General features: G+C 35.1%; 1 protein-coding gene across 6 annotated transcripts in view; it reads right to left on the minus strand.

The window, feature by feature from the left end:
- Positions 1 to 680: 680 nt before the first annotated feature.
- Positions 681 to 26,813, minus strand: part of AGL (amylo-alpha-1,6-glucosidase and 4-alpha-glucanotransferase) — a 34,444-nt gene continuing 8,311 nt past the window's right edge. For 4 of the 6 annotated variants that reach the window (XM_071436173.1, XM_071436172.1, XM_071436171.1 and 1 more), the window contains exons 6-34: positions 25,245 to 25,426; positions 24,921 to 25,032; positions 24,508 to 24,628; positions 24,225 to 24,327; positions 24,039 to 24,136; positions 23,323 to 23,462; positions 21,427 to 21,614; positions 19,729 to 19,852; positions 19,019 to 19,182; positions 18,399 to 18,500; positions 18,018 to 18,170; positions 17,787 to 17,937; positions 16,528 to 16,652; positions 16,305 to 16,417; positions 16,057 to 16,191; positions 15,403 to 15,533; positions 14,701 to 14,837; positions 14,313 to 14,446; positions 13,018 to 13,193; positions 11,257 to 11,359; positions 9,811 to 10,036; positions 9,286 to 9,397; positions 8,774 to 8,909; positions 7,480 to 7,592; positions 6,554 to 6,765; positions 5,911 to 6,008; positions 5,271 to 5,358; positions 5,051 to 5,184; positions 681 to 3,753 (exon numbers count right to left, since the gene is read on the minus strand). In XM_071436173.1, coding sequence (XP_071292274.1) covers positions 3,636 to 3,753; positions 5,051 to 5,184; positions 5,271 to 5,358; positions 5,911 to 6,008; positions 6,554 to 6,765; positions 7,480 to 7,592; positions 8,774 to 8,909; positions 9,286 to 9,397; positions 9,811 to 10,036; positions 11,257 to 11,359; positions 13,018 to 13,193; positions 14,313 to 14,446; positions 14,701 to 14,837; positions 15,403 to 15,533; positions 16,057 to 16,191; positions 16,305 to 16,417; positions 16,528 to 16,652; positions 17,787 to 17,937; positions 18,018 to 18,170; positions 18,399 to 18,500; positions 19,019 to 19,182; positions 19,729 to 19,852; positions 21,427 to 21,614; positions 23,323 to 23,462; positions 24,039 to 24,136; positions 24,225 to 24,327; positions 24,508 to 24,628; positions 24,921 to 25,032; positions 25,245 to 25,426 — 3,929 coding nt within the window. In that variant the 3' untranslated portion in view covers positions 681 to 3,635. Of the gene's footprint in view, positions 3,754 to 5,050; positions 5,185 to 5,270; positions 5,359 to 5,910; positions 6,009 to 6,553; positions 6,766 to 7,479; positions 7,593 to 8,773; positions 8,910 to 9,285; positions 9,398 to 9,810; positions 10,037 to 11,256; positions 11,360 to 13,017; positions 13,194 to 14,312; positions 14,447 to 14,700; positions 14,838 to 15,402; positions 15,534 to 16,056; positions 16,192 to 16,304; positions 16,418 to 16,527; positions 16,653 to 17,786; positions 17,938 to 18,017; positions 18,171 to 18,398; positions 18,501 to 19,018; positions 19,183 to 19,728; positions 19,853 to 20,213; positions 20,338 to 21,426; positions 21,615 to 23,322; positions 23,463 to 24,038; positions 24,137 to 24,224; positions 24,328 to 24,507; positions 24,629 to 24,920; positions 25,033 to 25,244; positions 25,427 to 26,813 lie in introns of those variants that run through there. The other 2 variants (XM_071436175.1, XR_011680572.1) reach the window with 2 other exon arrangements.

The raw sequence follows: 26,813 nt of genomic DNA on the forward strand, positions 1-26,813 counted from the left end.
CTGCCTGAGGTGCCCTGAGGGCTGAGGTGGCAGCTCTGACCTTACCAATGCCCCCCAACACCTCAGTGACTTGTCATTTTTACATTTCCTTACCCATTTTTCAATAGAATACTTATTAAAAGTTTATACATAGAATAATAAACTACTTCCTAAAGAAAATGCTTGAATAGAGAATTAGAAAAAATCCTATTTTATAAAGCATGGAATGAAATGGGGACACTGCAAAACATATTCAGTATACCAGGCACCTATGCTGTGAGACTTTGATTTTACAAGGCAGAGCTGAGAAGTGAAAATGCCTTCTCCATAGCGATAGGAGTTTTACTCCAAAAGTGAATCACTGTGTCACTTGGGTATCTGTAAATCAGTTAATCAAGACTGTTGTCTTAATGAAGCTGCAATACTGTAACTGAAATTATATAAACATGCATAGCAGAAGGTCTGCTAACCCAAACCCACTTCAACTCAGCTAGGGCAGCTGATACTGACACCAACATAAGAATCTCAGATTTATGCTTTTTTCCTAATAAGCTGCTGTTTTTGTAGTAAGTGTTGTTAGCACATTTTAACATTCACCTTGAGGAGTTAACAATCTCTCCATTGTGGGTAAACTGCAAGAAGTGAACAAGCAACATCAACTGCAAAGTTTGACCTTTTTAAAAAAAAATCACAAGAAAAGGTTAACTCTGAATTAAAGAATTTTATTTTGTGCATTTCAGAAATGAATAATGACATTTTCTAAAATCAGTTGCTGCTGTGATAGACAGACATGTAAAGCTCATGTTTCCATTTTACATTACAACATGCAGTGTGAGAATGATACATTAGTTTACTTGAATTCTCAAGTTAATAATCTTTGAATAAATCAAGAGCTATTAACTGTGTGAGCATTGGTAACAATTAAGTTATTTCAACTGGGAGGAAAACCAATTCTTAATATAACATAGATCAAGAAGCACCAACTGGAACACAATGGATGCACAGTTCTCACTGAGTTATTTAGTTTAATTCTATTTTACCAATCATAAGTTTGCATTACTGCAAGTCCTTGAGTGTAAACTATAAATGATAATGATACAGCTCAGGATCAGTCAATATAAGTCAGCTATTTTTAGGGGATAATGACTTGATCTATATGGATATCAGCTCATTTTATGTTCAAAGTTAACACTGTTTTCTTCCCTCTTCATTTTTAAACTGTCTGGCTTGACAAAGTGTTGAGTAGCTTTTTGAGGAAAAAAAAAAGAAAAAAACCCCAAAACCAATAAACCACCACCCCCCAAGAAAGTTAATAACCATAAATCTTACTTTTGTTGCTACTTAACAGCAAAGTCAACCAATACATATTTTTTCCCTATTTAAAATATTTGTCACTAAAACTATGCTCAACTAATCAGTGCAGAAGCAACATTATAAATGGGCATGTTTAGAAGTTTCATAACATATGTATTTTTGTGTACACAGTGGTGATTTATCTTTAAAATTTTACTATTAAATTAGGAAAAAAACCCTAGCAGTGACAAATATGCAGTCTCTATCAGCAGTGCAGGTTGCAAAACTGGAAAGCAATCTGTACATAGCATAGGAAGGTTTTGATGAAAAATTACTCATGTTTTTTTTCCCAACACTTAAAGAGTGTTATTGCCAATGAATATAATTTTGACCCCTGGTGGAAATCTTCAACAGTTATAGCTCTTAAGCTTCACTTCCAATTTTAAAATGTTTTCATGAAGTAAGAAGAAATTCTTTTCTGCCATTTTGTTCCTGCTTTCAAAGCCACAGGAGCCATAAAACATACCTTGATATAATAGACAAGAAATAAGTATCCAGGAAAACAGTAAAGCTAGTGAAACAGTAGGACAGAAACTTCAATATAATTATCAAGAATTTTGGAAAGTTCAGTGCAGTATGAAAAATACTTTCTATGCCTCTTGCACATTAAAAAAATAATCTGTAGCTGACATTTCAGTAACATTTTTGATCAATTGACATTTCTTATGCATTGTGTTGAGAAAATAAAAAATTCCCAACCCATGTACTGCAGCTCAAAAGTTCAGGTATCATATAGACGTTACCCATTCCTAACTTCTAAAGACTGAACACTTGAGCAAGGGAGTTAAAATCCTTATTAACCTTTCAAGCAAAGGTTAATGAGTATATGAGTATAGCCACTTGCTACAATTTATCTCTTGAACCAGTTAACTTGCCCTTACAGTATCTACCTGAAATACATCTCCCTGAACAAGACAGCATGTGCACTGTACTTTAGACAGAATACAGAAACTTTAAAGTACAGACATGATAAAACCTTGATCTGTGTTTTAGTGCATTAAAATTACATCCTGTATTTATTTTTTCAGCATATGTTGTTTAACATTCAGAAATAGTGCTTTTGCTTTTTTGCCTTGTGGTGTGGGAGGTGTTGTCAACCTCACTCTCTGCCTGTTTATTGCACTAAGATGAAAAAATTGTACGAAGAGTTTAAGAATTACCAACTGCTCTCCTCTCAGTTTGTGAACCCTGAACTTAATAAGGACATGCAGGCATCCAAATATGAAAAAACATGTTTTGCATCATGTTCACTGGATTGTTCCCAAAGGACACCACACAGTATGCTTATTGTTATTGGTGCAATTTCAGAAGGTCCAGAAGCCTCATATTCTCCTCTCTGATAGTAGGCTACTATGTCTTCCCATTGTGTTAAGCATTTCTACCTGATTAATAGAGCTAGGATTTTCCCAAGAAAGAAGGGCTCAGGTGACCCTATCTCTTCAATAAATTAATTTCATAAGCAGTCAAGCACTTTGGCCTTCCCTAACATATAGGCTGTGCACTGTATGCACACTTCTTTTAGCCATGGTGAAAACCAGATATAAATGAAAAAACAGGTTTGCTATATGGCTCATGGTATTTAAATAAATCTAAAGACAGATTAACATAGGATGTTACCTCGTTATTGCTTAACTCTCAAAGTAAAGTTTTTAAAATTTTATATATAACTTCAAAAGTTGATTTATTACAGTATTCATACACTTGATTTCTGTGGTTGCTTAGTGGAGTGTTCAATTGAACACATACAGAAACATCCCCATTGTACAGTTCAATGGAGAGATAACATATTATGCCTTCATTAATGCAAGGTGCTAGAGCACAAAGCATACCAAACTTAGAAAGCTAGAGGTTAGTCTACTCCCCCTTAAGCATGCATTTGCAAAAACATCCATTTACTCTTTAAGAGACGAAGAAAAAAAACATAAGAGCTGTGCAGCTTATTTTTAGCTCAGGAAGGAGAAAATTTACTTTGTTACATTAAGATTTTGTTTTGAAAAGGCTAAAAAACCAACGCTACTTAAAATTAAGTTTGTGCATATTCTTGAAATTGCTCCTTACTAAAAGTTGCTGCATCGAGTGTGCACTGCAGTTTTATTTTATTGTCATGCCCTGATTTTCAAAACACCTAAGCCCCACACAGTTATAGGGCACAGAAGCTGCTGGCATTCAGCATCTCTGAAAGTCAGGATACAACTTAAGCGATTGTGCAAAACAGTTAATTTCCCTTGCAGTGTAAGCCAAGTGTTCATTTATGCCCAATAACAAGACCACAGAAGTTTCACCAAATCAATCAAAATAAACTTTTACAAGTCATAAAGGATTTCAAGGATAACACCAATTGACCAGGCCTGAGTTTCACAGCTAAAAGGACAATACTGCCCATTCTCATTGGTTAGTTCTGGAAGTCCTTTCCAGGATGATCTGATAAAAGAAAACAGAAATAAGTACTGTTGTTAGATTATAGGTTGAAAAAAAAAAAAAGTGAACATTTCATTTTAAAGCCTTTTGGAAGATAAGCTCAGTAGGAAACTGAAAAGCTTGACTAGAAGTCTGCTCTGCTACAAGCATAGTATAGCCTTTAATAATTGAGACCTAATACTTTTTTCACCTGCAGTTGTTAATTGTAGTGGAAGTGTCTCTTCAAAGCAGACTCTCTGCTACTAATAATAACTGAACTTACACAACTGGTGTACTGCTTCTGTTTCTCATTCTGGTAGTTGTGCATTTGGAAGATGAGATAACAATAGCATTCAAACTATACTTTAAATTGATTATCCTGCTAAAAAGCGACAAGGGCTGGAAGACAGCGTGTTTACATAAACCTTCTTTTCCTCCTTAGGAACAAAAACTCCTCCAACAAACTAGCACACTTACAAATATACAAATAAAGCCTGTTGCTGCATTAATTATTCTGTGCAGAAACAAAGTATCAAAACAGAGAAGTAAAAAAAAAAGTACACTACTTTAATGCTTCACAAATTCTTTTTTCTTCCCTGTGTGGTCAGACAAACTCTTTTGTCATGAGTCCTGAATTACTCTTTTGGGCACAAATAAATACATGTTTCATGTGCTGCAGAACAGATTATACAGAAGAGATATCAAGGGCAAGGTGTTTTGTTTAGTTTAGTTTGTCTCAAATCCTTATTAATTAAAATAGCAAAAGAGGAAAAACAGTGTGTGGGTTTGGTTTGACGGAAAACTCCAAATGCAAGTTCCTCTGTCTCTTTAGAAAATCAAGGTTATTAGTATGACAGCTTCAGAATCCTGATTTTCTCACTTAGAACACAGTAAATCTAACAATATTTTCCATCATTTTATCTGCTGCAATTTTAATCTGTCACTACTTGCCCTCCAACTATTATGTTCTACAAAGTTTGTTTTTAAATACTTCAGTTTTTTTAAAAAATAACTCACTGACACTTTTTTCTGAAACTGATTTCTTGTATGAAATGAGATGCTAATTTTTGTGTATGATTTATTTCACCCAGTCTTAACATGGGTAAGTATTAGGAATTCTGCAATCTGTGAAAGGCACTAGATCTCACCTGTATTTGAAATCTGACTTGAGATCTGCAATTGCACATATAGCAGTCAACTTCCTATCTAGAAAAGAGATCCTCTTTATACAGTAGATCTGTACTCTTACATGCATTTGGATGGTGGATACCACTAGCTTGGTATTTTCAGTATTTTGTATCTGTGTTTGTTGTTACCTTACCTTTCAAGATGAACGTAGTGGCGAGAAAGAACATTCTTAATCATAACTACAGTTTTTGCATATATCTCTGGACCAATCAACCTAGAGAAATACAGTTTGGCACGAAGAAAATATCCAATTGGCCACAGCCATTCCTAAACAAAGAAAGAGATGATTATCAAAGCAGTTGGTTTGAAAAGATGACTACACTTTCTCTAAAATTGAAGGAAGTAGCTCTTACAGGTCCTTGGTGATAATTAAACCCTCTTGCTACATTGTAGTTGTCATTGTCAAGAGCATTATCATAGACTCCACAGTACACCATATCACTGCAAAAAAAAAAAATTATTCAAACAAAGTCTTAATTAAAAATGATACACAAAAAATGAAAACAGAAATTAACCAAAAAACTTGTCATTTACATTTATTGATGGTTAAGTTAGGGAGGTCTCCAATAGGTTCTGTACTTTACATGACAGTGAAATTCCAAATAAAGTTTAAATTTGTAGGAAAATGATTAACATCTTGAAAGGACTTAAGAGTCATAATTCTACCCTTTTACTTTTACTCAATCTGTAGTGCTGTGCACTGTACCAAACACTCTATGTCCCAAGATGCAAATTCAACATTTTTGGTATGATACCAAATTTGACTTGCTTACTGTGAGCCATCCAAAATCACCCAGCCACTGCCTATACAAAGAAATCAATTACACAGACTTCAAAACAATTGTTCTGGATGTACTTCCTGCAGCCTTATTTCATTGGTATAAGTGAAGATTTCACACCATCACCACCACCCCTGCCCTACATCAAATAATTCCTACTCTTCTGTTTACTGTCTTAGGAATTACCACTTGATCTTATCTCTACTGTACTTACTCTGGGTCTAAGGTTTTCATGCCTAATGGACCAAGAAGCTTTTCCTCTGCTATCTGCAAAGCTTTCCAAGCTCTCTCAGGTGTAAACAACTCAGGGGCCTAATAAAATAATAAAGATTTAATGAATAATGTCTGTGCATAAACATAGATAAGGCTGTGTATACAAATGCAGAAGACAACAAAAAGCCTGAGTTTCGATTACTGAATCAACTTCTGGAACCTGAAAGTCAGAGTAAGCAAGAACACAGAAGGTATCCAGTTCTTTTTTCAATTTTGATTTTATTTTATATACCCTTGACAAATATCATCACTGAAGCTCTTTACAAATCCAATGAAGACAAAGACTTTGTTGGATTTGTTAAGAGCCAATTTGATGGGAAAAGCAGCCTCCCAGACCTAGCCATGAAAGATATTCTGAATACAGTGAATACAGAAAATTGGCAAGTCCTGTCTTGATATATTTTTAGGACATAGTCCAAAATTGATGAATATTAAAAGCATGGAAAAAAAGCTGCTTTCGAAAAGTTATTCCAAGCAATGTATGCTCCTGATAGAATGCCATGCAGACATAGTTCAGTTATATAAAAAACTAAGGTAAGGTTGCATTTAAGTGCAAAGCCCTCCTCCCATTCGCCCACACTTACCACAACCATTGCTATTGGAAAATTTGGCCTGAGTTGGTAATCACACCATGGACTCGAAGCTCCATAGCTGTCCTTATAAATTCCACGTTTGTGTACAAGATTTGGGTGTTTTTCATCAGGATCTGCTGGATTCTCAGAGACAAAGAACAGCTTTTCAAAGTGCCCTTGAATTTTCCTGTCCCACTCATCGTATGTGATAATCTCCTCCTTTCCTGCAAGATATTATACACTGTTTTAATTTTCTGCAATCAGCCACAGCAACAACAGCAGAAGTATGCTGCTTGAACTCCTGACACTTAATATAACAGGAGCAGACCAAGAGCACCTCTCTCAGTTTGTGATTCCCTACCTTTAGGCCAATTGTACAGATCACAGGAACAACAGCTCAGTGAAATTTCTAGTGATACTAACGCAACATCAGAGTCTGCACAGGGTACATATTCACTTGGGCTGGCTAAGCTTGAAGTAAATTTGTGATTAGAAGAGTACTCCCTCCAAAAGATAAGGGACTTCCTACGATATTTATGTAAATATTCCCAGCAAGGGGTTTTCTGTGTTATGAATACTGGGGGAGGGACAGAAAGATAACAAAGTATCCTGCATCATTTTACTTTGCATTCTTGTAATGAATAATGCAATCATCATAATACACAGCAACCTCATCACTTATACCCATTTTGAGAAAAGGTATTCAGGCTCTGAAATTCCTTTGTAATCTACAGAATAAACTATCTGAAAGATTGAGAAGACAATATAAACATCTAATAATTTTATACTGACAAATTGATTTTGATCATACAAGATACTTTCTCAAGTTTTTGCCCTTTTACCCCTAAATCTTCTTCTGAAGTTATATGGTTACTATTTCATTGTTTTAGTTATTTTTATACCCCAGTAATACAATTATGAGATGTGCCTGTTTTTACCATGTCTTTTTACAGTGACTCCATGAAATGGAAATATGTTTTTCCCAGATAAATCCATCAACCAGCGAACAGCCGACTTGCACAGGCCAACCATTTCCACAGCAGAGCCATCTCTAAAATAATAATGATAAAAAACCCTCATTATTTACTTTAAGAAGGCTATTAAAGCTCAATAAGTAACTGAAACAAATTCCTAAGTCTCTTATTTAAACAATTTCTTTTTTCTTATTTTCCTACTATTCCTCTATTTCTCAGTCAAGGAATGAACTTCATTGTAAACTGGGTAGCAAATTATCTGTTTGTGTCCAACAGCCTTATTTAAAGTGGTATTATCATACCCACCTAATTAGCACAAATGGAAGATAATTTTATACCAGTGATTAAGAACATGAAAAAAGGATCAACCCCAAATGTGGTCCTCTGATGTTAAAACTGTTCAATACAAAGCTTCTCAACTGCACACACACTTCTGTAACTTAGGTAACAGTTCTGCCATAAGAGATTACTCAAGTCAAAAGTGAGGGATTGAAATTAGGACTAAATGCACTTCTTGGACTTGCTTCTTTTTTCAGGTAATATTCATGTAATCAGTATATGCAAATATTTCATATTGTATCATACTCAGCTTTACTGTCTACTTGATGGAATTTTCTCTCTCATATCACCAACTCAGCTTCTTTTGGAAAGTACCTCAACCGCTCTTGGTTCCCAATTAAAATCCTCAACTTGTCAACAAGGTAACACTTTCCTCAATTCTTACCCATTTATGGCAATTAATTTGAAACTGATACTGTACTAAATTCAAGCAAGGATGCCTGCAGCAGTTTGCTAGCACATAATAAAGAGTCTATGTCAAAATGCTTAATCTCAACACTTAAAATGTAGATGCTGTAAATATTTTTGAATTCAAACTTAGAAGCATTCAAACAACACAATTATCAATATATAACTCAGATGAGAAGTTTGAATAACAAAGTACTGCTAGTACAGCAAGTATACACTATTTCCTAAATTATATTTTACTACCTGAATTCAGAAGTCAACTCTTGGCATGGAGCTAAGACTGTGACAGAAGCCATGGGCTTCAGCCAAGAACACAGCTGCCCAAGAACACAGCTTTTGACTTCAAATCAGCACAAAGAAAAAAAAATCCATAATCATTTTAGTAGGTGGAAACATTTAGAACATTTGAGAGATAACCTCTCAGATGTGTCAATAGAACTCATAGGTTCTGCAGAAGAATTCAAGTTAAAAATAAATTTAAAAAACCCTCCCTCAAGCCGGGCTTTCATACCTTGGAGTAGCTGGAATTCCTGTGTTGCGAGCCTTGTCGCTCTCTCCCATTTTATCCATCCAAGTGCCACAATTGAAGCGGTTCCCTCCAAAGACAAAGCCAGTTTCATGGTCAATGCCTGCAGTTACATTAAAACCTGACAAGAAAGAATATCAGGTGTTAATTTTTTTAGGCAAAACAAAATCTCAAGTACCCACACCCCCAACCCAAACTTCCTAACAAAAAGGCCTTCCAGCAAGAGACCAGAGGTAGGTTTCTGAAGGCAACTGTACTTTAAGTGAAATTTTAAAGGTAACTTGCACCATAACATATGACCAGTTGCTAACAATAAGCTATTATTTAGGCACTTCAAGAATATTACATATATATATATAAAGTAATACAGTTTTAGTTACAATAAATATATATTAAAAAAAATTCTCAATAGAAAGAGAAAATAAGAGGAAAAGGAAATACAAAATATACTCATCAACTTCTGCTGTTTTGCACAGCAAATGTTCTGTGTATGTTACCTTCATCTCTCATTTTTTGGTCAATCTGAGGACCAGCATTCCTTTCTCGGAAATTTATGCCTTCCATATGTCGTTGCATTGCTTCCTGTATTACTTCATAAAGTGGCTGATCCTAGATTCATTACATGTTTGGATGACATGTGAAAAGCAAGATGAAAAATGAGTAGAAAGCATTTCTTAAACCTCTAGTTTATATGATATTCCAAAGCAACTCCCACACCATCAAGCATTTTCAAGTAGCATTCTTGGCAATGGCAATAACATTGTACGCAACTTTTCATATAAACATTTTTTCAAGACAAAAAGCAACAAAAAGATTTAGAAGCCGATGGAATTTTTTTTTGTCCTTGCACTTGGTCTAATCAGGTGATGCAAGAAGTGCCTAAAATGTGGAATTCTTGTGCTATAATCAAATTTCACCATAAATAGCAGATAGCAACAGGTTCTTGTAGCTAGAAAAAAATTTCATCCTTTCATTAAAACATTATAGTTTTGTTAAATAATTCAATTAGAAGAATTTTTTACCACAGTGCCTGCAGGCTGAGGAGAAGAGTCATCTCTTGGGTACATCCTAGAAACAGGACACCTGAGAATGTCTAATCCATTGGGAACAATTTTACAGTACTCCTGGATGCACTGAAGCCACCACCACACAGCATCACGACAGTTGTATCTGGCATGTGTCCCCCCACCGAGCAGATTGGGAATGAGACCATGTCTTAAAGTCCCAGCAAATGCTAAAATGATGTTTCTAGAACAAAAGAAAAATCACAGTCTTGACTAAGTTGCCTTCAAGGCCATTGTTAGACCAAGTATCAAGTATAAAGCATACAGGGTTATGATAATAGCAAGAAGACAAACAGCATTTTAAAGATAGATTCCAAAAGTTTGCTGTTGAAAGCTACAAATTACTCAATTTAGCATGAACTTCTTTTACAATAAAAAAACCACCCATTCCGTAACAAATTCCTCAACATGAATACATTTAAGTCAGTTTGTACAAAACATACATCATCTATTCATATGGAAAAGATGATTTGCTTTTTAATAGTTAGTGATATAGATCCTAAATCCAAATCCCATTGAGGTCACAGGGAAGGTTTTTAATGACCTTTTATATGATTACCCTGGTATCCATTCTGATGGGTGGGGTGGAATGGGGACGGAGGGCAGGAGTAGATGGGAAATTCCTATTAAAATACAGAGAGGTGACAGCAACTGAGGTTATGAGAAGTTTCATTTGAGAACCGTTGCGCATACCTTGCAGAAAACACAGATTCCAACTAGCTTTAAAAGATCCTAGTTGACTGCAGATCTCTCTGCATGACAAAGCTAACAGTTGGCCAAATGTACAGCAGCATAAATACATGCTGATTTACACCAATTAATTTTTATGTTTCTATTATGTGCCAAACTCCATTCAAATTAATATTAATCAAAGTACCAAATTCATCTGGCTTATGTCTGGCTCATTTGTCAGGTTAAATATTTATAGCTACCAGGTTACAACAATGCACAATTAGTTGATATCTAGTATCAACAGACCAATACTTGCAGTTACAAAAAAAAATTAAAGACCTGCATTCATGCCTTTCTGTTTAGAACAGTATTCTCTTTTGCTACTTCAAGTTTTTACATAAACAACTCTGAAATTATTGCTCAGCAAGAATGATGCAAGTACTAGTGAAACAATCACTTTGTTTAAGGACAAACAGTAGCACTGCTGGAGTTAAAACTATCTTATCTCTACAGAACATCAGCTTTGTATCAGTGCTAAGAAGGCAAAAGACTATTTGAGTAGTATTTTTAATCCCACTTAGAGGGAGCTCCCAAGTATGTCTAGTGTCATTAAAGTTTTATACAGCACATCAAGTGTTTCAAACATCTTGTCCCTCAGCTCAGGTTTTGAGAGCATTGCTTTTTTTTAAGTGCCTACAAAGCCAACAAGAACCAAGGCTATGCCAGTCTTACCTTGCTTCCAGATAGCGCCCAGTAACTAACAGTAGCCCTCTTAGTGCAATAAAAGTATCCCTTCCCCACGAACGAAAAATTCCAGAAGAAAAGTGAGGTAAACCTGAAAAGAAACGTCATTATTCATCTAATTAATTGATATAGCAGAAATCTCCAAGCACACATGTATAAAATAACCAGAAGTAAAAAAAAATCCTCATATATAACATTTTCCTAGATTAAGATATTTCAAATAAACAATCACCTAGACTGAGTTCTTGATAAATACATCCTACTCTAGAATAATGTCTTCTAGAATTTCAAGATCACACAAAAGCATTTCTCATACCACTAACACTGATGTTTAAATTTTTATTAAATCACCTGGCAACTTAACCAAAAGTTAATTAAAAGAAACAGAAAGAAAATTAACCAAAAAATCAGAATTATGATTGGAACATTTTGTTGGAAAGAGTTTATGCATGAGGGTTGTGGCATCTCAGCAGCATAAAGGGGATGAGACTGTTCTCAGACACTGTGAAAGACATCCTGCTTCTCTTTTCCAGCAGCTTAGACATCTACATTTTACTGCAGACATTATAACATGCAGCTTTAGGAATGATCCTACTGATAAGGCATAATAATTGCAACAGTAACATCCATACTTGTCTTTTCTGCCATTTCTTTCCTTTCATGATCTATTAAACAGAAACTCCACATGGCAAAAGTTTCAAACCAGAAGTCTCTTGTGCATGCTCGGTCACTTTAACAAAGTATTTGCTAATTCTCAATTATGGCCTCCACATCTCTGCAAATTTACAGTATATGGCAGCAGCACTTGAGAATGACAATCTGTGTACAATTTAAAAATCTCAGGCACATCTACCAGTGAGTAAGTGAAAGGAATATTTAAAACCAAACCCTTCAGTATAATTAATCTTTATGACCAGTTTAAGGGAACACTGTGTCTCTCTGCTTCTAGGTTACACTGAAGCAGGCAGATGGAATGTTATTAAAATCCAGAAACTAAGAGCAATAAAGCTACACAAGAACGATGGCAAAAAGAAGAAAAGCACTCCACTGAGAGAGATGCCACTGCATCTGTGGATGCTTAAAAGTTTCCATGGCTTCAGAAAAGGAATGAGCCAACTCAGAACCAAAATAAACTCATTCTAAGCCACAGGAGATAATACTTTGGACATAGGCAAATGCCCATAGGAAGATTGCCAGATGCTGGCAGAACATTTGGAGGTATAAATACTACTTGCTGACTGCTTTTATGCTCTTTCCTTTTGGAGACAGTTTTAGATCAGGAGTTCTGGTCTGCGAATAGTTCTTTCTGAGAATGGGTAAACCATAAATTCACTCTTGTTTCTGTATTAAAATTCACTTTTTAATTTCACATTTATAAAAGACAGACTAAAACCCCTTATGATAAGTATACTTATCTCGAACAAGTCTTCTGGAAAGGAACACAACGTTTTTTAGAACTCTGTATATGGTAACAGCAAATATAGCAAGAAAAGTCTCTAAATAAAGCATTTATACACAAAGCTCTCCTTCCCAACCTCCATGACTACTGCTAGAGAAAACTCCCATACTTTTAACATGAGCAAATCTTTACCTTAAACACAAGGCAAAGTGAGTGAAATTGCTACATTTTATACACCATTTCTGACATATGGCTCTCAAACATGATGCAGAAGATTTTAATATAGTTACTGAAAGCAATTTAACTGTTTTGGAAGACTTATTTTTTTTTAAAAGGTTTTTCTCACTTACCAGCTGCCAAGGAAACACAACATTGTTCTTTCTGATTTGTAATCTCATTCAGCCTATAGGGAACATCATGTAAGGAAGGAGACAGATCTGGCAGACAGGGGTATTTTCCTATCCCACATAACTGAATGGAACCCAAGGAAAGGTGTTTAACAAATGTTGATCCATTCTGCACAAAGCTGTAATTCAACAGAATTAAATTAAAATAACTTTGCATTCAACTATAGCAGTCTATAAAATGTACCCTTTTTCATTTACAGAAGGCTATGACAAGCATTACACATAAGAAATTAAAAAAACTAGCAATGAACTAATACTAGCATTTTGCATTAACTGATTTTTTATCTAAGATTTAATTTGTAAACCACATATTTTCCTAAAATGGGTGCCCAATGTTAAGAGTCAAATCTTAATTGATTACTGCCATGGAAGTTTTTATAACATGTACTTCTACAAAACAGTTAAAAACAAGAAGTTGTTTTGGTTTAGTTAATGCCTATACACACCTAAGATTTCAAAAATATGATAAAAAATATTTTACTATGAACAAAAGTTTGTCAAAACTAGTCAGTATTTTTAAAGTTCATATTTTTACATATATATACAAAAAGTGCAAATCAAAAAATCTGTTAAGGCATTCCCTGAAATAGTTGATCTCCATTCCTGACTAGCTGATCTCCAAGCATTTTTTCAGAAAATGCATTACGTTCCATGATTGCACAGCCATACCAGATTCTATTCTCATTTTAACGTCCCTGTTTTTACAAAACATATCAAACAGTATTGACTTGTTCAGTATAGTCATAGCTACAATGAAGCCTCCATGAAATGAGTCTTCCTTCCCTCTGCAAGAAAAAAAGAAGAAGACTCTGACGTTATTTCAAAAAGTAAGCAGAGTGCTCAGGTAATGGAGAGTAATAATGAAGAAGTATTGAAGAAGGCATCAAATACAATCTGGTATTTTCTTAGTTACCTGAACTTTAAGGAATCATTGCATTGGTACCAAAATTATGGCCAAAGAAAAAGCTTCCAAAGCTTGGCAAAAAAAGATGCTGGCTTAGGGTTTCCTCCTCCTACTGTGCAATCCCAACAGTAGTTATAAATTAAAACCCTGGATAGATGTCTGAACACTCAAGTCTTCCAAACCACCACTGTTAGAAGATGGATTTGATAATTCTCTATCAATTTTCCCTTCTACATTAGAGGACTATGAAAACATTCAAATTGCATTCTCCAGCAGATAAAATTTTATAAGTACCCAGATGCCTTTATAGCTCTGATAAACAGGCCAAGCATACCTCGACATCTGATGCCATGCCACGTCCAGAAGCGTTGTGTATGCTCCCACTAATATGGCATCAAAGTAACATGGGATCAGGTAACGTGGAATTCTCTTTAGGTACACAAACATGGCCTTCAACCATTTACCAGCCTAGTAAAATACAACAGAATTAGAACTTGATCCATCCAAGTTCAAAAGCCAGTGCCTTCAGGATCCATATTGTTACAGTTTTTGTACATGTATTACACCCCAGTTGTGCTGTACCCTAGTGCTCTAAACTTTCTCAGAGTTAGGAAATGTGTTATAGACAGTCTGAATTAAAAAAAAAAAAAAATTAGTAACTGGAAATGAAACTAACTAGCAATTTAAAACCCTGAAGTTACCAAATAAGTATTTTTACTCACTTCTGCACAGGCTCCAGCACGTGAAATCAGACGATTACTGACATAATCAATCATCCAGTCTCCAGATCTTAAATTATCACAAAATGGATGACCCAAATCATTCTTTGGTCTAATGTCTGCCATCACTGACATTAACCCTGAAGATACAAACCCAACTCTGTATTAAAAGACATTATCACAAATAGCAGTTACAATGCAGGAGCAAAAGGTACATAGCAACAGATGCTCTAACCGGATTGCTTCTCTCCATCTGCATAACAAGCTACAACCCAATTCTAGTTTCCTCAGCATAAATCCTAGAAATTTATGAACATCTTTGCAAATAACTAGCATGATGGAATTTGTATGTTTGATAAATAACAGACACTCCTCAGTAATCTACTAACAGCTCAGGTTAGATTAATGCAACTTTTCACTGGAAGTATATTTTTCTTTTACTTTAAAAGTCAAGGCACTGGTGTTAAAACACATCCTGGGCTACAGTGTTCAGCTTCAAAGCATTGAGAGAGAGGGGTTTTGTTCTAGTATGAGATTTCCTGGGTACAACACCAATTAGTAGCAAGGTCAAGCAGAAAAAACCTAATTTTTATACCAAACAATGGCAGCAGCAACACAACAGCATTATTGTGTGATGTGATCTAAATTGACCAGTTCTCATTTACTTTTTTTACTTGACAGAAAAAATAATGCTGAAACTATTACCTTGGAGGCCTGCATACTTTAGGGGTGACCAGTTTGGTATATTGTAACAGCCTCCACCATCTTCCTGTTCTTCTGCCTCACATCTATACAGCACTTGATTTAGTTCAGCCAAAGTTAGTTTAGATGCAATTCTGAAAATACAGGGGAGAAGAGAATAAAACCCAAAATAACATCAGTAAGGAAAGAGGGAAAGGATTTCACAAACAATTCTCATTTCAGACTTAAATTAAAATACTAAAATATATACAGTTCTCTCAATACTTCATCTTGGAAATTAGGAGCCTAATTTTTCAGGTCTTCAAGATGCTCCCAGATGTTTCAATGTTTATTTAGAAACACAGTATTATGTTCAAAATCACACCCAAACAATCACACCCTAACACTGAGAAGTAGACTTTTTAAACAGTCTACTGACCATGTTAAAGAGTCTACTTTAGGCAGCAATTACACAAACTGGGAAGTTTTTCAGTATTAGCTCCACTTACTATTACACATATAAGAAGACCTCTCATAGTTTTCATTGCACTCTGACAATTCAAACTCCACCTGTATCACCACCACCAAAACTCAACAACCCCCAGTAGATGTACATAATATTCTCAGCTCCTCTAGTAGCTCTCTCGGTTCTAAGTCAGAAACTTAAAGAATACTTACGAAGAAAATGGTGTTTTTAATATCGGTGCTGAGTGATCATCAGGAAGACTTCCAGATTTAAAATGAGAGCTGAACTGGATCAAATGATTGCGGAGTATCCCCACAGCCTCTTGTGCCTTTGGGTCCAGACTAACTCTGTACATAAAAATGCACATCTTATAGAAATACAGCACTTAGAAGAACTATTCTCCAGTCTCCTTTCACACTTTTCAAACCCACACAGCCATATGGCAATGATAATAACATACCTGAATACTATTACACTTCCTGGTGTTAATCTTTCAAATTCTATTTCTTGAACGAATTCATTTGGCCCTTTTATAGCAGTTCCAGCTTGCTTTATGATTTTACTCTCTTTTATCTTAAAAAAGAAAATAAATTTGCAACTGAAATCCACTGTCTTTATTTTTAATACAAAATATGACAAATTAAAAAATATTGTATCAGAAAATAGTGAAGGAGGCTAATTACCTGGATATGCTCTCTGAGTTCCACTGTGAAATTAGGCAATCCATTTATAAAATGTGTATCTTTTTTGTAAGGACTAGCACTTCTCTCAATGGTCCTTGCCTCAAGTACTACTTCATCTATTTTTCCTAGAAAAAGTTCAACCATGTTGCAGCTCTTAGGATATTTGAAATGAAAAAAGTGATTCTTTTGAAATTATGAAACAAAAGCTAAAATGAAAAAGCCGAATATTCAATAGACAAGTCTCTGTCGCACAGGAAAAGAACAGAAACATATTGCAAGTATTTCAAATACCTATAAATATTCTTTACACACTCATATGCTGTACTGTATTTAAAATGGCAATTTTTGTTATTTTATAATAAATTAATAATAAAATCAGATGTCTTTTACTGGTCATCAGCTTTCTTAATTTGCCTATTGTCTTTTAGGAGACTATGCTAGACTGCTTTCCAAACTGCAGCTACAGGTGGTTTATCTTTAAGCGGTAACAATTTATTATTAATATACAAATTCTAATTTTCTGTATCTTTCAAGTAATTCACAGACATAAGGTATGCAAGTCTTGTAAATAACTTAAAATATAATGCAACTGATTTTAAAACAAGCACACAGATGCACTCAAAGAATTAAGCATATTTAAAAAGCCACTTTGGAAAGCTTCTCTTCAGAAACATTTCCAAGTAATGCATAGAAGTCATTATACTTTGCTACTTTTAAGTACAGTAAATACTCTGCATAATTAATTATTTATTGCATACATATACTATGTATTAATATATGTAATGCATACATATTGTCTTCACATTAACTTATTCAATACAGAGATTTATCAAGATATATTTTCAAGCTTCAAAACCACCATATATATATTTGAAAGCTGAACAACAATCAAATCAAAGAATAGGATAAAATTTTAACCTTTCTTCCCTGTATAACAGAATAAACAATAATCCCCCCAACTCTGTACAATTACTATGAACTATTACTAGTTCACAAACAAGACTATAACCCCCCTCCCCTCACGGGGAACTTGCAGCAGGATTATACTCAATATGAATGTTTCTGAAAACCCTAAGCATTGCAAGCCTGTTATTGGTTCTTAAACCACTTTTGGGACATACATGTTAGTACATAAAAAAGGAGTGTTATATACTGAAAATTCTCATATGGATTTCGTGAGCATGTGCTTGAAGTTAAAAAGCATAAATAACTTGAAATTTTTGTACATGACAACAGCTTTTGGAAAGAAGTCTGTTTACCTGGAATACACATTTCAGGTACTTCTTTACTGTAGAAACAAGTTTTAGGATCCCTGAAGGCAGTTCGACACACAGCCACAACAGACTGGTGTGTGTTAGGGCAGTGTCTTGTCACTGCAACTATATCTTCATCAACTTGATCCACATACACCTAGAAAAGACATAACATTGCAACTGTGCTCACTCAGAGCACACATATGAAGAAATTGCAGTGTTACCCTCACTTCTTGCCTGATTAAAGCCTTTAGCCCCCAGCTCCTGATGCAGCCTGTTTATGGCCAGCCTTCCTGCTAGAATTCCTGTTTGGAAATTAACTTCACCAGAGGTCAGATGTGCTGCTGAACTCCATTTTGAATAAAACCTCTCTTCAGATACTACAGAGATCTGTAAAAAAAAACAAATTTAAGCAAATATGAAGTACTCTGGGAAATAACCACACCTTGAGGTCTGAACTGTAGAAAAAAATTCAAATTTCCTATGAAGCTACACAATCTGAAATAATGTCAGTCAGCAAACTACTTGGGATTCCAAACAACATTAAAATATGTGTTCTACGGTGAGAATAAAAGGTATTTTTAAAGATAGCTTAGGATTTGAACTGGAGACACGTACCTGGTGTGGTACTAGTTCATCATAGCCTTTGGTACTTCCTGTAGCACAGCATGCCATGGAAACAATCATTGCACTAGGAAGAGCATCATAAGCAGATCGGTGCTACATCAAAAAATATATAGGTAATGAATAGTGAAACCAGGAAAATTCAATTCTCCCAATTCAACATACAGAAGATGCACTCAATCTAATAAAGGAAATGCTAATCCCATGGTCATCATTTCCTCAATTAAAATACAAATTATTGGAGAAAATTTCTACAAATTAACTAAGAAAAGCAACTTAGAAAAATCATCAAAATAATCACTCCCTACCCACCACCTCCTCTCATTCCTGCCTGTAAACAAGCTCAGGAGAACAGGTCAATAAGCAGCTGGATGGAAGACTCAAATCAGTTTATTTAGGAACTTTATATACTTCTCCCTTGAAAGACAAAGTCTTAAATGTCAGAAGGTATTGCTACAAATTTTTTTTCTCTGCATGAAAGCTTGAGCTGAACTGCATTTGTTCTAAATATTGTTCAGGATATCCAGATTGCATCAAGCCCTCCCACAGTTCGGAAATATCACTCCTGAGAATATTAAAGGTAATTTTTTTGTTGTTGTTGTTTACGTGCTCACCTGAATTGGACATTCATTATCATGTGTGATATCCATAAAGAGTGCATGAGCAATAGCTGGCATCAAAGGCCTCAAACGTGGCTGAACGAAAGATCCCACAGGCTCACCTCCAAAGCGATAGACCAACCTCCCCTCTTCATGGCTATTGTAGGCAGTCATGGCCTCTACAGAACAGAACACCTAAGTGTTTGCATAACAATAACTACCACACACACAGCACTCACAAAGATGTTAACGTGGCATTTAGGAGTTGTTATTTTGGTGTGTTCAATCATAAAAAAAACCCAAAACACATATAGCTATATTCTCCAGTGTGGAAACACAGCCTTGGGACACTCAATTTACTATAACAGATTAAGGAAGAGAAAGCTAATCGGAAAAAAAGGATTAAAAAGCAGAGATCAAGCTATTTCTCACAGGCTTTAAAAAACTCATGCAACAAAAATCAGACATGATGCAAGACTTACATAGCAGAACTGTGCTACAACTCCTTTTTCCTTCACTAGATCAAGAATGAAATATTTAGCCTTCTGTAAACTAACAAAGGAGAGCTTCTCTTATTTTATGGCTAGTACTTTATTTTCTGCCAATTATCAAAAGTCACAATATGGAAATTTAAAGGACATAATCCAGTAGAAAACTTTTTCTTGAAAAGAACATGTCATCTATAATCTCTTGTTGGAAAGAGACCACACACGCAGCAAGCCTACCTCTTATTAAGGAGGTAATGCCCAGCCTATTCACAAAGATATTGTCCAGCTCCTCATTTCCTGTGAACAGTTCAGCCACTACATACAAATCGGCTCGCAATTTTCTAGCTGTGTCCAGCATGTACTGCAAAAAGCACAGCCAAAAAAGCCACAGAAAGGGGAAAGGTAGATACAAAAAAGGACAAGTTTCAAAGCTAGGCAGGGATTGGACAATAGGAAAATGCCATGCAGCAAAGATAAACAGAAAGCCAAAATTAAGGAACAAAACAAGTTGTTACACAGAAGAGGACACACAAACATAAGCAAAACCAAGAATTAGCATACAACACAGGAGAAGTTAAACAGAACATGAAGAAAAGGTAATTGCATAAGCAAAGAACATGAATATGTAAGAAAAATAAAAAAAGCATACCAATGTTAGTTTCACATTTAAAACTCCAAACCATACATGACAATCCTACATAATTTTCAACTGCTTATTGTACCTCTAATCAGGCTGGTAATTCCCAGGCGGTTGACAAAAACATTGTCAATGTACTCACTGCCCGTGAAGAGTTCAGCTATCACATAAAGATTAGGTCTGACTGATCTGGCTGTTGCTAGCATCTCCTATAGATCACAATACATTTTTAATGCAAGACATCCATTGTCAGCTATGTACACACAAGCATTAACATGAATGTTAACAGAACATAAATGATAATTCAATATATGCAGCACATTAAAAATGTTGATAACATGAAAGTTTCAGAAAACCCTGGTTACATTTTACAGATACTACTTATGGATTGAGTACTTCTAGGAAATATTCCATAGACTTTAAGCTAACTACTACTTTGTTTTAAAACAAAATCTTAGCTCCAAAGACAAAAGCAAAGGTTGGATAAAAGAGACATCTACTGAACAAAGAAATCTGAGCACCACTTCAGTTTAAGCCTTTGTAGTTACCGTTCCAAAAATAGTAACACTAAACAAAAGAATGGCAGAAGTTTTGAAAGGGCTGCATTTAGGAGCTACTTACAAGTTGTATGGGTAAATCAACTTGTTTTAGAGAGCTCTTCCTCTTCATAGGTTTGGGTAAGCTCTGTTACAAAGTTAAGACTAAGCACTAACAAGATGCACTACTCCAAACCTATTTAAAGCTAGTTTACTAGGCAAATACAACTTTGGGATGTAGTCAGCTCCCTGGGAAACAAGAAGCACTAGTCTCAGCAATACACCTGCCACATGAAACTTGTTGCAGGAGTTCATTACCAGCTTTTAAATTCTGTGAAGTGAACCACTTGTTTAATTTAGCAATAGCAAAATATATATGGAAAAAAAAAAACAGCCAGACTTTCAATCAAGTCTTGGCAATGACTCCAGCTCAAACTGACATACTGGATACTGGCAGTCATTGCACTACATCCACAGCTCAGTGAGGGAAAAGCTAGCCAGGCCCATCCACATCCACAGTATTTCAGCTAAAGTAGAGAAGTAAAAGATACAAACTATATAAAGCTATACCACTCTACTGTTTAAGGTAGCTGAAACCATTTCTGAACCTCAACTGACAAGAAACCTTGATTTCATGCAATGAGGAAGATTCATTCCCAGTTAAACTCTGCCACCTAAGTCCTGCACTGTTGCTGTGAGATCTGCAGGATCTATTTCACTGACAGGAGCTGCTTTCTAACAAACACGTTTAATTTTGCGTACCTCAGCTACATGAATTGGTGTTGAGTGACAGTTGTCCAGACGAACTCCATGGAAATACTTGGCAGTGATTTCAGTGTATTTTTTCATATGTGCCCAGAGGTATGGGCAGTCTTCAGGTTTATTACCATAACGCAGCTTCACACTGTCTCCCCAGCAAATGAGCTCTCTTCTCAAGTACACATTTGAACCTGTAAAGGAAATAAATAAATAAATTCACTTTAGTGTGTACATATATATATATATATATATATATATATATATATATATATATATATATATATATATATATGTATATATATACACAGAGAGAGAGAAAGAGTATAGAATGTGCACCAAAATGAAAATGTGGCATTTTCTATTGCTGAAGAACAGAAAAACACTAATGAACAGTAAAAATTCTAACAAAAATCACATCAATATCATATACTACACTGATACAAAATTTCACACTCTTCCATGGGAACATTTAGCTTCTATAGTGATACTGCAACATTTCTTCTTATTGAAATAAAATTCCTTTTAATTCTTTAAAGTAGTATAAAAACCTGCACTTCAGAAAAAGAAAAAACCATCAAACAAGCAAAATGAGTAGTTTTGTTTTTCACACTGGTAAAATTCAAAAAAGAATCTCATTATTTTATCATAATCTGTCACAGTCACAATTTACAATTTTATCTTCTATTAACAGCAGACTCTGATGAATTTCCAAAGCCAGTAAGCACAAGAAAAGGAACTATAAATTACCAGAAATTCCCAAAACATTCACGTAAGCACAGCCAACCCTTTTCTTCACTAACCACAGCACAGCCAGACAGAGAGAAAAACGGTGTTTCTTTGGATGTACACTGCAATTTTTTCAAAGGATCATTTAGAGAACTGGCTGCATTTGTTTTGTAATTCCTTTATGGTGCCTTTGTGTACCACATTTTCACATTGTGTTCTAAGTTGAATTAATGTGTGGCATAAAACAAAGGCATAACACAAATATAAAGTACTCACAACCCTGTAGCTGAGTAACAAGAGAAACCTCAGTAATGGAAATTAAAAATGCTAACTAAAGCCAGCGACTGAGAGAAAAAAAAAATACAAAAATCTGTCTAGAAGAAAGGGCAATAATCTGAAGGCAACTAAACAAAAACAACTTGAAACACCTATTATCTCAATCCTCGAGAATAATAAAAGTAAATAAAATTTAGTGAAAGGGGTGTAGATTACTTTGCAGAAATCAAACTCAAACTTTCAGATGTTTTTTAATTACAATTAAACTGGCCTTTGTTTCATTTAGTTTACCAAGTGAATGGCTTTGAACACAATTTTTTTTTTCATTTATTGGATATCAACACTGTCTCCAAAGGAGTTAGAATGCAGTATTTTAGTGCATGGTGATTTCATGCCCTATTTTACCTTCACAAGTAATCTGCATACTTAATTTGGATTTACTGGGTCATCTCTTGACTGCCTGACTGCCACTCAGTGGACTTTTCAAGGATCCAGTTTTTGCTCACTAATGCAGTAAAACACTATTCACCTTTTCATTGCATTAGTTTTTCTGCCACACTGTCATTGTCTCATGGAAATGCCAACAAGCACTGGTGTTGGAACAAAGTACAAAGTAAGCAACAAAGACAATGACAAAAGTGGGGAGGCAGGACATCCCCATTTCAGTGGCAGAAAGCTGGTAATTTCCCTCTCAAATCTTGTAAAACTGTACCTCAAATTCCAGTTCTTATAGTTCATCTGTATGCTGAATGGGAAATTAAAGTGCTATAAGCTTAGTATCTGCTATTCTGCAGCTTCATAGGAATACATCTGGAAAACAGACAGATTAAATAAAATCCTTATTGCTTTGGCTAGAGTATTAAATGGTTTGTAAGAATTCAGATTTCTTTTACAAACCTGGTTCTGCAAAGTTTCTAAGAGGATCATCTCCCATAACCCAGCCATTATGAGCCATGAAATAACAAGCTTTATCTGGCTGATGTATCATAGCTTCTTCTTCCTCCACAGTCAGCTCTTTGAATGGATATGTAAAATATCTATGGAATAGACAGGCAATTAAAAGAGAAATCAAAGAGAAATTACGTATGGTAACCTAAGCTGCGATTCATTGTCTTTGAAATTAAAGCATCTGCTATGAAGTGGCTTGTACATAATACAGATAAAAAAGAGAGCAACTTGCATAAATGATGGAGAGTTTTCTATTTTGAAGGAAGCTTTAAAGGAGCAAGAACAGATGTTGCCACTATCTTGGTGTCAGCTGGTAATGTAAGAGTAAAGCCGTAGCTCTTTAGATATGAGGGGCATCAAGCACATAAAACATGAAAGGTGTAAACTTTCCTAGCTCTACTCCTCTTCCACCTACAAGAGCAATTTGCACTATGTAAGGTTTTGATGTGCTCTGAGTATTGTCTCATGCTTTCTGATCACATTTGTTTCTGAAATAGCTATTGCTGTTGCTTAAAAAAACCCTGTCAATTTGCTAAGTGGCATTTGTCCATGTCAAAGAAAACCTGTATTTCTACATATAAATGTATACTTTTATTGAACTTGGAACTTGCTTTCCCTGGGTAGATTCTAATAGTTTCCAAACAAACAAGAAAACATGTATATACCTGGTAACCAAGGGATGTTTTCTACTGATAGGTCCCAGCTTAGGACCATTACAAGCGATTCGTTCATAAACCACAGTCCCCACAAGGCAATTGACAGCCTGGAAGTAATCAAATGATGCATTATTGAAATGTCTTTGTTTATTTGCAATTTTAAACAATTCAGCATTAAAACAATCATTTCAACACCTGTTCTTGATGGTGACAAGTTTGTCTGTATTGCTCAGCATTTAGTTCCTCAATCCTCTTGCGAAACCAGTTACAACATTCTTCTATTGCAGCTGGTCCATTGCTTATCAGGAGGACATAAAAAGCAGAGAACAATTAGAGAAAAATATTTTAAAAACATACAGCATAGATTACTAAAAAGAATCAAAAACTAATTTTTCCTCATGTCTGAAAAGAATGTCTTTTTTTGGCTTTGTAAGTTTAGCTTCACTTAGATTTTAACTTGTAATCAGTAATACAGTACCTGTGTGGTACAAATGTTGCTAGTGCTATGTTCATATCTACAGTACAGCCAAGCCGTCTATAATCAGGGTCCTGAAGTATTTGAAGATGTTGATTTGGATCAGATTTAGTGCCCATTTTGCCTGAGAACAAAACAGAAATGAGTACTCAAAGTAAAAACAGGAATTACATTTAACAGACACACAATTTTTATAATTCTAGCATAACCAAGATGCAGGTGGATGAAGGTACTGAAGGTCTTTAAAGACTTTCCTAGCCCTCAAAGCATTTTTGTATGCCTAAATCAGCACAGGGGATGTCTCACATAGCAAAAAATAGCATTATCTTGTTTTCTGTCTAACTGTTAAGCTTACCCAAGTCTCTTGAACTATAAATACATAATTCACATGCCTCAGCAACATGATCTTCCCTTACCTTGAGTTAGAAGGGTTTTAAATTGCTGCACAGCTTTGTTAACATCCACTTGGAAAAATTCCCATAGTTTCAGTTTTGGATATAAATCTTCATAAATTATTTTACGTAAACACTGTAAAAATAAAAAAATGCATTAGTTACTAAGGTTGTTTGTTAATATAATTAAGAAAAGTTAAAAGAAAGGGGAAATAAGGGCTTATTTCAGTAAATCTATCTGCAAAGCACACACCATTTTTTGTGTATTTACACAACTCTAGAAATATCAAAGGTTTATTCAGCTATTTATGCAGTTCATTAGCTGATACTTCGTTCTCATTCACTTACATTCAAGTGCTGATCATTTTCAATCAAGGGAGGGACCCCTTTGGCAATACACTTTCCATCAGCCACCATACCAGTCAAATGCCACAGAGCTCTGTCCAGGACCCAAGCTGGCTTCAGGTGAGGAGAATTTACAAGGTTATAGCCACATTCCGGATGCATCCTGAGCCATTCACTGTTAGTAGCTTAGTGAAGAAAGGGAGGGGAGAAAAACCAAACAGAAACATAAATACATAAGCTGAACCCTTAGTTGTATTTTGTAAAAATCCTAACATCGAGAAGCTGAGCTACTATAGCACATACAGTTCATTTATTCACATTTAAACTGAAGTTTCCCATGTCAATAGAAAATCCTATCTTGTGCAGAAATGTTATTACTGATTGACCATTATTACTGATTTTTTTGGTCAAACATACAACTGCAGAGACTCTAGAAAAACTTTCTGTTAGTTATATAAAGATATGCAATAGTACCACCAATTCTAAAACACCAAAAAAAACCAACTAAATTTTGGTGCAAGAAATACATCAAATACTGAATTTGATACTGATATTCTTGTGTGTTGAAAGCCAAACATACATCCCGAACTTATAATATAAAGTTGTTTCTTTTTTAATATTCTTCATCCTGTCAAGATGCTACATACAGCTAGAGAGGAAGAGTGCCCACATACCAAAAATAATTAATGCAAAATATAGTTAAATGGGCATTTAAGAAAGGATTAGCTGTGATACTGGTGTCCAGAGAAAGAAGCTGAGTTGTAGGAAGCAGCATCCCTGAGTCCTACACAGCAAGATGAGTGCACTGTCTGGTGCATGCAAATGAACACTCATTCAGGCCAAACACTGTACCCTGTGTCTATCTGCCAAGCTTCCCCTGCAGCATCAACAAGCACCAGAAGATTGCTGGACATTAAAAATTAACTGAGAGAAGGTAAGGAGACTTCACTGGAACACAGGTATAGTATGTGGTATTCTAATATAGACAGCATGCATGCAGCAGTACAGGTAAATACATACATAGCACAGAATTTTCATTTTGGAAGCATAATAATGAAGAAAAATCCCAGAGTTAATATCTTTCTATTTTTGCATCTCTTTTGCTATGCTGTTTAAATGAAAATAAATTTCATATATTCTTTTGAATGAATATTTCAAACTGAAAATAAAAAGAAAACCTCACAGAATGCCTAAGAACAAAAAACAGGTTTTCAGAAAAGCTGAGAAAAACAGAAGTAGTACTTCACACATGGGAAAATATATAACAAATTATTATATTGAAAACATGAAGAGTCACTGATGTGTCCAGAATTACAGCAGAACAAGTAACACTTAAAATCCCAAGTGTACTTAGTTCAAAGAAGTTAAAACAAAAATGTCAAAGCGGAAAAGAGAAATACTACCTCAGTCTATGGTGTGAACAGCTCTTCTGAGCACCCATCTTGTATCTCAAGATATAGCAAAATTTCATTATTATAAGGTCAAACCTTTTGTGGAAATTAAAATCCTTGTGGTTCCAATAAAATCTACTACTAAATCCACCATGTTTTAAAGTTATGTAAAGCAATATCA

Source organism: Agelaius tricolor, unplaced genomic scaffold, assembly GCF_023055355.1.
Source record: "Agelaius tricolor isolate 1412-34295 unplaced genomic scaffold, bAgeTri1.0.p SCAF_11, whole genome shotgun sequence".
In the NCBI taxonomy this organism is placed as follows: Eukaryota; Metazoa; Chordata; class Aves; order Passeriformes; family Icteridae; genus Agelaius; species Agelaius tricolor.